This window comes from Cryptomeria japonica, chromosome 10, assembly GCF_030272615.1.
Source record: "Cryptomeria japonica chromosome 10, Sugi_1.0, whole genome shotgun sequence".
In the NCBI taxonomy this organism is placed as follows: Eukaryota; Viridiplantae; Streptophyta; class Pinopsida; order Cupressales; family Cupressaceae; genus Cryptomeria; species Cryptomeria japonica.
In genome coordinates, this window is record NC_081414.1 from 285,069,816 (window position 1) to 285,081,034 (window position 11,219).

General features: G+C 35.5%; 1 protein-coding gene across 1 annotated transcript; it reads left to right on the plus strand.

Annotated features, from left to right (window-relative positions):
• The first annotated feature begins 965 nt into the window (after nucleotides 1-965).
• Nucleotides 966-3,005, plus strand: LOC131055572 (UDP-glycosyltransferase 83A1). Its single transcript, XM_057990038.2, has 2 exons — nucleotides 966-1,777; nucleotides 1,861-3,005. The coding sequence occupies exons 1-2, from the start codon at nucleotides 1,279-1,281 to the stop codon at nucleotides 2,778-2,780; spliced, it is 1,419 nt and encodes a 472-aa protein (XP_057846021.2). The 5' UTR covers nucleotides 966-1,278; the 3' UTR covers nucleotides 2,781-3,005.
• The last annotated feature ends 8,214 nt before the right edge of the window (nucleotides 3,006-11,219 follow it).

An 11,219-nucleotide genomic window follows, 5' to 3' on the forward strand; every position in this document is an offset into this window, starting at 1 on the left:
GCATTCTGTCAAACAAGTCGCGCTCCTTGTCTATGCATCTACACTTTGCATTCATGTACACCACGGCTGTTGCAACTACGACATCTGACAAAATTTTCAAATACTTTACGGGCTTTAACCTAACTCCCGCACTTGGCATACACGTAAATAAGATTATTATGAAAACCATCCTTTGGAATGGTTTCGTGGGAGTTTTTGAAATCGATAGATTTGCTTTTGGAACAGAGGTGTGTGTTTCTCTTCATGGATTGATATTATAATGACTTGTTTAAAATTACATCTTTTTTGAGATTGATTTACATTGAATTTTTTGATGTAGGGAATTGCAAAGAAGGTTGCAGAATTGAGCAGGGAAGGGTGTGACCACGGTCATTGGTGGAGGTGACTCAGTTGCTGCAATGGAGAAGATGGGTATGTCTGGTAACAGCATAATGTAAATTTTCCCAAAATATCTTTTTGGTTTTTCTTTTCTGCTTACAGGCACGGGGAAGCGACTGGGAAAATGGAGGGCGGCGATGATGGTTGGAGAGACCACGGTCAGGGAGAATGGAGATGCCATCTATGGGCAGCTCTGGCAGGGGGTTTCATTACGGACACGATCATTTGTTATGTGAAACCACAATGAACGGACTTGAACTCTGCAACCTTCAGCCGCTACCCACAACATTCACGAACGGCTAGGTACCATTCTTTCCCTCAGACGGCATGGGAGAGAAATTAATTTTCAGGTATGAAACGAGGACTGTTCAACTGTTCCCAAAATTTACCGGGGGCGTCAGAAATTAAAATCCGGTGGGCAATACCCACAATATAATACCGGCTAAAAAATGACTTAAGAAGCAACCAGACGCATGTTTACATTATCAAAGACTAACAATTAATAATAACTACGGAAAGAAAATGAAATCACCAGTAAATAAAAATTTTCGGTCGAAAGATATCTTTTTGAGGCGTATGATAAAAATAGGCACCTCTAAAAAGATATCTCTTGACTGACTGAAAATAACATGACAGAAAATGAAATCACTAGTAAATAAAAATTTCCGCTAAGAATTGATTTCATTGAAATTTCCACTTCCCCGAGATATAAAAAATCGTCTCTAATTTGAGACGGTGTAAATGCAGTCCATGCTCTCTGGATTGACTTCACATGTATGGAAATTTGAGCCACTTTCCCAGTTAGAAACCTCATTCAATTCATTTCCTCCCTGATTTGTAGAGTCCGAGCTCTTTGGGTGATCCTCTAATACTACAGAAGGAATCGGGTGATTCGGAAAGATGAACATGGGTGGACATGCTCTTCTGATCCCCCTTCCTTTCCAGGGCCATATTAATCCCTTGATGCAGCTCGCCTGGAAGCTCGTCTCCCATGGTTTCCTCGTTACCTTCCTCAACACCGATTTCAATCACAACCGCATAATGCAAGCCAATACTAGAAACCCTATCCATAATAACTGGGATGGCATCCGAATGATATCCATTCCTGATGGATTGCCGCCCGATGACAAACGCACCAATATTCCAAATCTATTGCAAGCATTAGATAACAGCATGGCACCTTCCGTAATTAAGAGCCTTATTGAGGAGATCAACGAGAGGGAAGAAGAGCACAAGATCACCGGTATAATAGTAGATGCAATGACATGTTTCGGGTTAAAGGCGGTAGCCGATTTCTATCAGATTCCTCTCTTTGCTTTCCACGCATCGCTTGTCGCCAACTGTGCCATCCGCTACTTCATTCCGAGGCTCGTCTCTCTTGGAACCCTTGCTCAGGATGGTAAGACAGAGTCACGCTTCTTGGTATTTTTTCTTTTCCTTCTTGGGTTTTGGTGAGACTGGTTGTTTTTGGTGTTATTGAAGGAGCTCCCAAGGAAGAGAACAAAGTAAGGTATATTCCCTCCATGCCGCCTCTGCGATCTGGAGATCTTCCCTGGCTGTTCGGCGGAGAGAAGATGTTTAAGAGATGCATCCAGATGGGAGAAAGTATAAAGCAGATCAAGCGGGTACTCACCAACTCCTTTTACGAGCTTGAGAGTCCAGTGGTGGAAGAATTATCCAGAGAGGTGGAAGTGTACCCAATTGGTCCTTTGATTCCTGGGGAATTTCTGGAGGGCGGTAAGAGGAGTACGGGTAAGGCCCTCCCAAGCTTCTGGGCAGATGATGTGGAATGTCTAGAGTGGTTAGACAAACAGTCTACCCAATCTGTGATCTATGTATCCTTTGGAAGCCTCGCAGTGTGGAGCCAAATCCAAATGGAGGAGTTCGCAGCGGGGTTAGAGGCTACCCTGAGACCATTTATGTGGGTTGTGCGGTCGGATCTAATGGAGGACGGCAAGCCCACTACTCAACCGGGATTTTTAGAACGCGTGAGAGACCGGAGCTGCATAGTTTCGTGGGCGCCACAGTTACAGGTGTTATCACATCCTTGTATCGCTTGCTTTGTGACTCATTGTGGATGGAACTCTGTACAGGAGAGCATCACCATGGGCGTGCCCATGCTCTGCTCGCCTTATTTCATAGATCAGTTTCTTAACCGAACATATATTGTGGATGTCTGGAAGATTGGACTGCCTCTGGAATCGAATAAGGATGGAATAATAGAGAAGGGGGAGATTGCTAGAGCCGTTGACAGGTTGCTAGTGGGAGATGATGGCGCAGAGATAAGGAAGCACGTCACCAAATTGCTGAGAACAAGTAGAGATGTGGTGAAGGAAGGAGGATCCTCATTCAACAACTACAATAAGTTTCTTCACCAGATGAAGAAACAGCTTCTTGACTGAAATATTAGGCCGTCACTTCTTTAGTTTATCAGATTTTTGGTGGCGCTGAGGAGAAACTGGGAGGATATGTGGTCATTCAGATTCATTTGGTTTAATTTGATTCCGTAGTGGTGAAAATTGTGTAATTGATTTCTTTTTCATTTGCTTTTGTCCTCAAGGGAATGTCTTAATGTATATATGTATATGGTATAATTTTGTATGAAATTGGGTTGTTTTAAGTTCTTATATTTATCTTTGTTCTTGGTTAGAAGTGGATTTGTTAAGATATATAGCTTAAGTATCAAATATTCACCAGAAAAGCCATCCTTTGGCTTCTCATTGAATAGTAAGATAACTCTACGAACTACCTCTTTCATCTCCTTGATGAAGCTGTTCGCTAACTAAACTCCCAAACATTTTTTGATGAGAATAAGGATGACAGTTCTAAGAAATCCTTCATACACTATACCTCCATGTAAATGTTCCCCTTGGAAACGATAAAGACTAGTGACCTATTGTATGGCCTTTACAACACCATTCGTTACTGTGTTAAACAATCACATGGTTTAAGTTTTTACATCATCTTCCATCCTTTGAAACTTAGTAGGAGTAAAACAAAGGCCATGGACAGTTATGTCAGTCACATGAAGGTGAAAAAATAATTAACCAAAACCTACCTTAGGATCTCCCTCACCAATCCGAGGGAATATAATATGAATGAAATCCAAACTATGGAGACTCCCAATGCTTTTTGTCATTCAAAATGACCTCCAAAACACTTTGTTCATAGGTATAGTTGGCATTCGTTCAGAAATACATCGTGTAAGCTATCCAAGCGGGCCTAAAACTTAGCCTCAGATTTTGTACCAATATGTAATTTTTTTCTTGAAATAGCTCACAAAATCTCTTCATCATAAAAAAATCTTAGGTTTACACCTAGTCACCCCATCGAAGTTTAGTTTCAAGTCAATAAAGAGAGGATTCCATTTTATCATTTCTTTTTTTTATCTTTTTGGAGATTTAAGGGCCACTAGCATAGTATGTCTGGATCTAAAAAGACACCACTTTTTAATTAATTTATCGTGCCACTAAAAAAATTGTTTAGCAATTCTATTATCTGATTTTTGTTTGGCTACTAGAATTTTGAAAATATCAATTTTATTTTTTTATTACCTGATCAATTAAAAATTCTTTTCCTTGAATATATGATAGTATCTTTCTCTACCTAAATTCCACACAATTATATGATAATGTCTTTCTCTACCTAAATTCCACACAATCATAGAAGGTGTGGTTATCCCTGTCCCTTCCCATAAAAAGTTTCATAGATGAAACTCTCCTAAAATATGTGAAAGTGGATTGCAAGTAAATGCACATTCCCAGTTGAAGCATATCTTTTAAATGTCCCTCCCCATGATAATTATAATTTTTATCTATGAAATTGACTTCTTTGCTCATTCTCTAAGCTTTATAAACTTCACTTAATCTCCTTCCTTCAAACCTCTCCGAAAATACCTAGAAAAATTATCCAATAATCTGTAAGATAAATAATATTTTAATAAAATTAACTATCACAAGAGTTAAGATCTGGAAAGATTTTCTTTTTGCGTGGAGTTGAACAAAACACGCGTCACCTGGCAGCTGGCATCATATTTTTTATTTTTTTATTTTTTTATTTTGTTTGTCCAGACAAACTAAAAGTGATAAGATTGTTTGGCTGTAAGCCATTAAGAAAAGTGGTCACTGATTTGATGGCTGATTAACTTGCCTCCAGGTGCGGGAGACTCTACCAGTAGCTTACACATCAATATCATAATCATATCTTCATATGCACAGTGTTGAAGTGACAGAGTCGAATGATTGATTGCCATTTAATAGTAGAATATTAATTCTGATTTCCAAAATTATTGTTTTTTCTTTAGCTTTTGATAACATAGGAATGTATCGTTAGTAACTCATCTCACATAAATTGGTGATGAGATATCTGGATTTTAAATGAATTTTCCGAGATATTTGGATTAAATAACTAAAGAAGGACCCTGAAGCGAACGGAAATGAAATAATGGGTAGATGTAATGGACCCCATTCTGTTTTGTTTCCTTTCCCCGCGCAAGGGCAGCGCAAGCCCATGATGCAGCTGGCCAATAATCTGGTTGAACAAGGATTCATAATTAGTTTCTTCAACACTACTTACAACTATTCTTGTATTGCACTCGTCAACAAGCACATCGCCTGCAATGATTTTGTTAGTGGGGAAGGTTATATTGGTTATATGTATGTGTAATATGTAATGTCTGTATAACATGTATTGTATGGATAAGATGTCGGTGCATCGTAAGGGCTGGATAGACGTCGCCATCCCAGAAAACCATCCTCCCACCAACACTCGCACAAACGGTGTCAAGTTGAGTCATGTAATAGAAAGCATCATCTTCTTAGAAGGACGTTAGTTTGGTAGCGGATTTTACGATGTCCACTGCATTAGATGTGGCCAAACATCATCGAGTCCAAATGGTTGTTCTGTGGCCCACGCTTAGTACCACCTATGCCTTGTTCTATAATTTACCCAATCTAGTCTCCTCTTTTGTTGTCCCTTCAAACGGTAACTCTCCCGACTCATTTTGATTACGCAAGATTATTGAGTTCTTCAATAATGAAGTCGTTTGTGCTTTTAGTTCTTTACATGATGAAGATAGTTGATGTTGTTCGTGCATGCAGCTTCATGCATTGCTAGTATTTTTAGTTCCCATCACCAAACACGTCATGCACAACCATCCACTGAACATGTATTTGTTTTTGGATTTGTAGTTTGATTTAATTAGGAATTGAACTAGTTATTTTTTGGAACTGCCAGTTCTAATTCTGGCTGAATAATGCATGCCCATAAATAGTTTATTTCTTGATAACTTGCATTGTATACTATAATTAGTTTTTGCCTAGTCAATAATGCATGCTACACATGCTCTCTATTTTTAGTGTATGCCTTATTTTTAGAAACTTCGAATTATGTTTTCGGATGTGAAAAAAAACTTTAAATATAGACCTCTGTATTATTTTTTATTAAGCAGTAATATAGAATGTGTGCGTTGTTCCAAAAAAACAAGGCACTCTGTTTTTAAATTATGAATTGTGTATTAGTGCATCTTTGCAATTTTTTATTGTTGTTAATTGTTTTCTCTGTCATAAATATTCTTTTCTTATCAGCTAGTTTTAGGAACAAGGGTAGTTTCAGATTCTACATATGAGTCCCCAAGGACTTTACGATGGTGAAATAGCTTCCATCCATGTCGCTTCTCTACTCTGCACTACCTTGGGTTGTTGGATTCAGTGAAACTCAACCAGAGGCTATCTTTCACAACATTGAACATTGCATGGAAAGAACTAGAAATCTCATATAGGTGTTATTCAATTCTTTCGATCATCTAGAAGCCCCTACTATTGATGGCCTAATTGACCAAGGAGCTTCGGTATGCTCAATTGGTCCCTACATTATGTCCCCTCATCTCAATGGGGGAGTCCAATTAGGAATCAAGGACAGAGGAAGGAGAATGTTCGGATTGGCTAGACAAGCAGTCTCAGCTATAGTTGGTACGAACTAACAACATGAACACATAATACAAAATTTTGCCAAATTCATTATAGTGCTACAACACTTCAACTCTCCATTGATAATTACATCAACTGAAGAATGTTGTTGCATTCACCATATATGATCAGCTGAAACTCCCTCATCCTTGAACCATTACAACTGCCTCTTTAAACAAAGGTTTAATGATAATTTTGGAAAGTACATGCATAATCTTTGATTATAGGCCGACTACCAAATATTTAATGTTGTACCGCTTTTGACTTTATCTCAATCCCAATTCTAGAACATTCTAATTAATTTTTTTCTTTCTATTACATCTTATTGGTGGTCTTATTGTTGGTCATTGGGTAGGAGAAATTACACATCCCAACACTTTCTTAATTTCCAACATGAATGCTATGACATTAAAATTCATTTGTTGTTTGTTGTTTTCTTTTATCTCTCTTTTTTGATGGTCATAACCAAATCTTCAGACTTTCTCAAATCCTTTTCCTTGCATAATAACTTCAAACTTCTCTCTAAGATATTCATATCAGATGATGCCTTTCTTTTGCCCTTCTCTAGCTACTGTAGCAGTCCTTCAAACCTTCAAAACTTTAATCTGAAATTTCTTGTAACTTCATTTTCTAAAGACATCTTGTTAGACAATATTTTCTTTTGATCCAAAACATTTGTTATGTCTTTTGAACATTCAAACCTTCTATAGTTGCTATCATTTTTCACATACAAAATTTTATACTTGAACAAATTTGATCATATACGTAATCATTTGCTAAGTTGATCCATAACTCTATCCACAATTGATATCCATGCAACCAATCATAGTCTTTTTTCATCATGTATTCTCATAGTGATTCTTTAAACCACAAATAATATTGTAAGGATGTAGATTCCAACACTTGCCTTTGTATGACCTTTCATGTTACAATGTGAACATTCCATGCTTTTCATGCCTTGAACTAATTTTCTTGAACCTATATTTATCTTTCCTTTACATGTGACATGTCCAAGGCCTTGATACTTTGACTTCATTATGGCTCAATTAGATCTTTCATTCCTTGTTCATGCTTTCATAATCCTTGACCTTTATAACTCATTCTTTTTTGTGATTTTCAAACCAATATCGTTATCAAAACAACTACATTTTGTAGAATCAAATACATTATCATGACATTTTATATGTTCATCTTCTTTTTCATAGACAACTTCCGCAAAACCGCACTTGTCAAATGAAGTAACCAAATCTTCTACACTATATGAGGCATCATGAACTAATAGTTTTAATCTTAGACTTTCATTCGATTCTGATATTTCCTTCTTGTATAAACTATTGTCCTCTTCTAATATCTTTAGTTTCTCTTCTAAATTGTCACACAACTTCGCACTTTTTTCTAATTCTTCATTCCTTTTCTTAATCTCATCAATTAAATTTGCTTTTTCTTCTAATTCTACATTTTTATTTTCAACTTTGTTCAATTCTTTCTAAAGATCATAATTTTTATTTGAAAGTTTACTTTTTTCTAATTGTGTCTCTTCTCTACTTGCTACCATTTCCTAATTGTTTTTCTTGACTTCCATTAATTCTTCTTTTATAAAATCTATATCACAAATTAAATTAAATTTTCTTTCTTCACATTTTTATTTATCTTTCCTATTCAAACAAATGATCAACTCATCTTATGTACTTGATTTACAATTTATCTTTCTTCCAGCAGCTTTGCGTGCTTCTCCTCTTCCAAAATATTTTTTTGTTGAATCTCTAATTTGCAAACATCTTAATAGTACTATAAACTACTATATTTCTCTTTTCACTTCTAGTTATTTCATTAAACAAACTTCAATTAGATACTTTCTTTGACAGTGACTTTTGACTGATGTGAGTGCCTCACAAATAGAACCTTAACTTACCAAAAATTTGATCTACCTTCACAAATCTACATACATGCAATCGTTGGCAACTCAACACTTTCTTTGTTTCAAATCTACAGACTACAATCTTTATCTTGGAAATTTTACTAAACACCGTTTAAAAGAAAATCTATATTTTACAAATAGAATTGTTACCATTTTCAAATAAGTTGCAATCTGTCTCTATGGCTTCTACACTCTAAAATTTCTTTAGTAACCTGAGATTCCTTTTAAAATTTGTTTCAAACAAAGATTGCAATTTACCTTTCGAGCGACAACCTTAGTTCTCCTTCGTAAGGCCCTTATTTTTTCAGATCCGTGAACTAATATGAGGCCTAATTTTCTTTGACTCTAAATCTTTCAGTGATACTTCCCTCTCTATTGTCACCTTCTGCACACGTTAAGTAGTGACTCCCTTTCTTTTCTTCTTCCCATTGTCTTCTGTGCACCCTTTCTTTCGTGCTTGTCACTTGACAACATCAATTGTGCTCTTATGGAACCCTCTCAAATTTTGTGGCAGCTCCTTTCTTTCAAAAATTTCTGATATGTTCTTCTACTACATTCGATGGCTTTATACATCTGCAAACCCTATCTTTGGCAATTGGTTAAAAAAAAAAAATTACCTTGCAATGATCTTCAACTAGCGGCAAACTAGCAGCTTCTCCTTTCTTAACCCTTGACTCAATAATTTCTAGTAATAACATGTCTTTTCTTGACTGTAATAACTCACCATTTTCAGATTTCTCTTTAGTGACAACTCTTTGTTCAATGATCTCCCTTAACTTTACATGCAACAATTTATGTGCATTAGGTGTTAAGTTTTTTATTTAATGTTCATACAAATCTACGTCTTTAAATGAACTTATGGATGAGATTACTTCTTTGTAAGTAAAAATATTCATTTGAAACAACACTTACTTTTTCTTTAGGAGTTTATTCGAATTCGACTTTATTTGAAACACTTTCTCACATTGATATTGTAGATAAGTGTATCGACACCAGTCATGATTTATTTAGAAGATTCAATGGTCTTTTAGCTTTGAAATTTAGTCATTTGCTTGAAGTTTTATCTTCCAGTTTTATTATTCATGTTTGTAGCATAGTGATGCATAAGTACTTGATGTCTTTCCTACTTTCTTGTCAAAACTATACTAATATTTAATATTCTTTAAATATCAAATCATCCAAATCTTATGAAGGGAGATGTACCTTTAATAAAATTTAGAGAGAAATATATTTTACCAGACTATTGTTAAAATTTTTGTCTCATTTTTGGGAAAATAAGTATTTTATTATTAATTTTTAAAAAGACAAATCTGTTAACCAACAATGAGGACAACAATAGAGAAGAGTATGAGCATGATGAACAAGACAACAAATAAGTGTATTGTGATAGGGAGGTGGCAAATTATCAGGATACTAGTCACCATTGTAAAAGAAAGAATGAAAAGGGGAGAATATTGAAATTATCTATTAAAAAATTAAGTTGTATGTGTAGCTGCAGAACCATGTGACTAATCTCAAGGAGAGACTGGAGCAGTTCAACAATGGAAAATATGAATTTTTTAAAAAGACCTTAATGCTATTGTAGATATCACTAATGGTATAATGAACAAAGTAGTCATGAGAATCATCCTAACCGGGTTCAAAGAATAGAAAATAGCTAAATTAATATGACATGGAAGTTGGTGAAAAAAAGAATGAGAAATGTAAAGAGACTAACATACACCCATAAGAGGATCCTTGTAAGGAAGTTAAGTAGTGGAACAACGTCTTACACTAACCTTGAGAGGAGGTTAATGCAAAACTATTTAGATATTTACAAAAGTTATATAAACTTTAACCTGCTACCTGGGGCCATCCATTCACCCCCAAGTATAATTTAGTAGGGCTTTCTTGTTTCTATTGTCCTCCGGTTGTTTCATCATTACCTCGATGAACTATAGTTGCCCATCGGCAGGGAAAGCGATGGAGAGCCTAACATTCTTTCTTTCCTGCCGGCTATTATGAGCTCACTTAACAAAAATAAACATAAATGACATGAATACCGCAACATAGTGATTTACATGGGGAAAACCCTTTTGAGAGAAAAACCCCACACTTCAAAAGCCACCCAATATATAATTTAAAAATCAACAACATAATGCAATATACTTGCAAAGTAAGATTCTACGTGAGTATCACCAACCAAAGTTCTAGAGGTAACTCAACAATTATAAGACTCTTAGGCACAACCTCCATCTCACACACATAATATTTAGGAGATACAATACATGAAATCACCAAACTGTATTATAAAACCATGGGTTAGAACCACCTAAGAGTGGTGGTCATATGTAATATACTACATTACATCTGACCACTTTTAGTCCCATTTGCAACCTCTAAAGGCTTCAAAATTAATTTTGTAGTTTCCTTTTAACAATATAAAAAAAATATCATTAAATCCAAACATGATCTCACCATGAAAACATACCAACCTTCTTATTTAGCTAATTTGAAGGTTAGAGGATAATTTTGGACCAATCTGTGCTCAAATGAAGAATTACAAAAATAGTAACCTTATTTATATGCAAAGTTGAGAGACTATTTTCCTAACATTTTCCCACTTCTCAAACACCTTGCAAGTGAAAAGGGAGTATATGCACAATAATTTAATTGCTAGGTGCCATGATGCCCATATATAGACTCTAAACACAATTTGAACTTATATGTTCTCACAACCTTAGTTAAAGAATCTACAACATTCATCAAAGTCTCTACCTTAACCAGCTTCACCCTACCATCCTTGATCACATATTTAACAAAATAATAATAATCATATATTATTATTAATGCGTTTGATTTGGACATGAAGTGTCAGTTTCTTAGCTTTGTAGATTCTACTTTGATTGTCACAATAAAATGTCACTACACCTTGTTTTATTTCAATATTCAAAAAAATTATTTTAATCCAAGTGGCT

Excerpts from the sequence above, each read along its gene's own strand:
- LOC131055572 (XM_057990038.2), top strand. The coding sequence starts at position 1,279 with ATGAACATGGGTGGACATGCTCTTCTGATCCCCCTTCCTTTCCAGGGC. Across the intron at positions 1,778-1,860 it reads TGGAACCCTTGCTCAGGATG|GAGCTCCCAAGGAAGAGAAC; the intron begins GTAAGACAGAGT and ends GTGTTATTGAAG.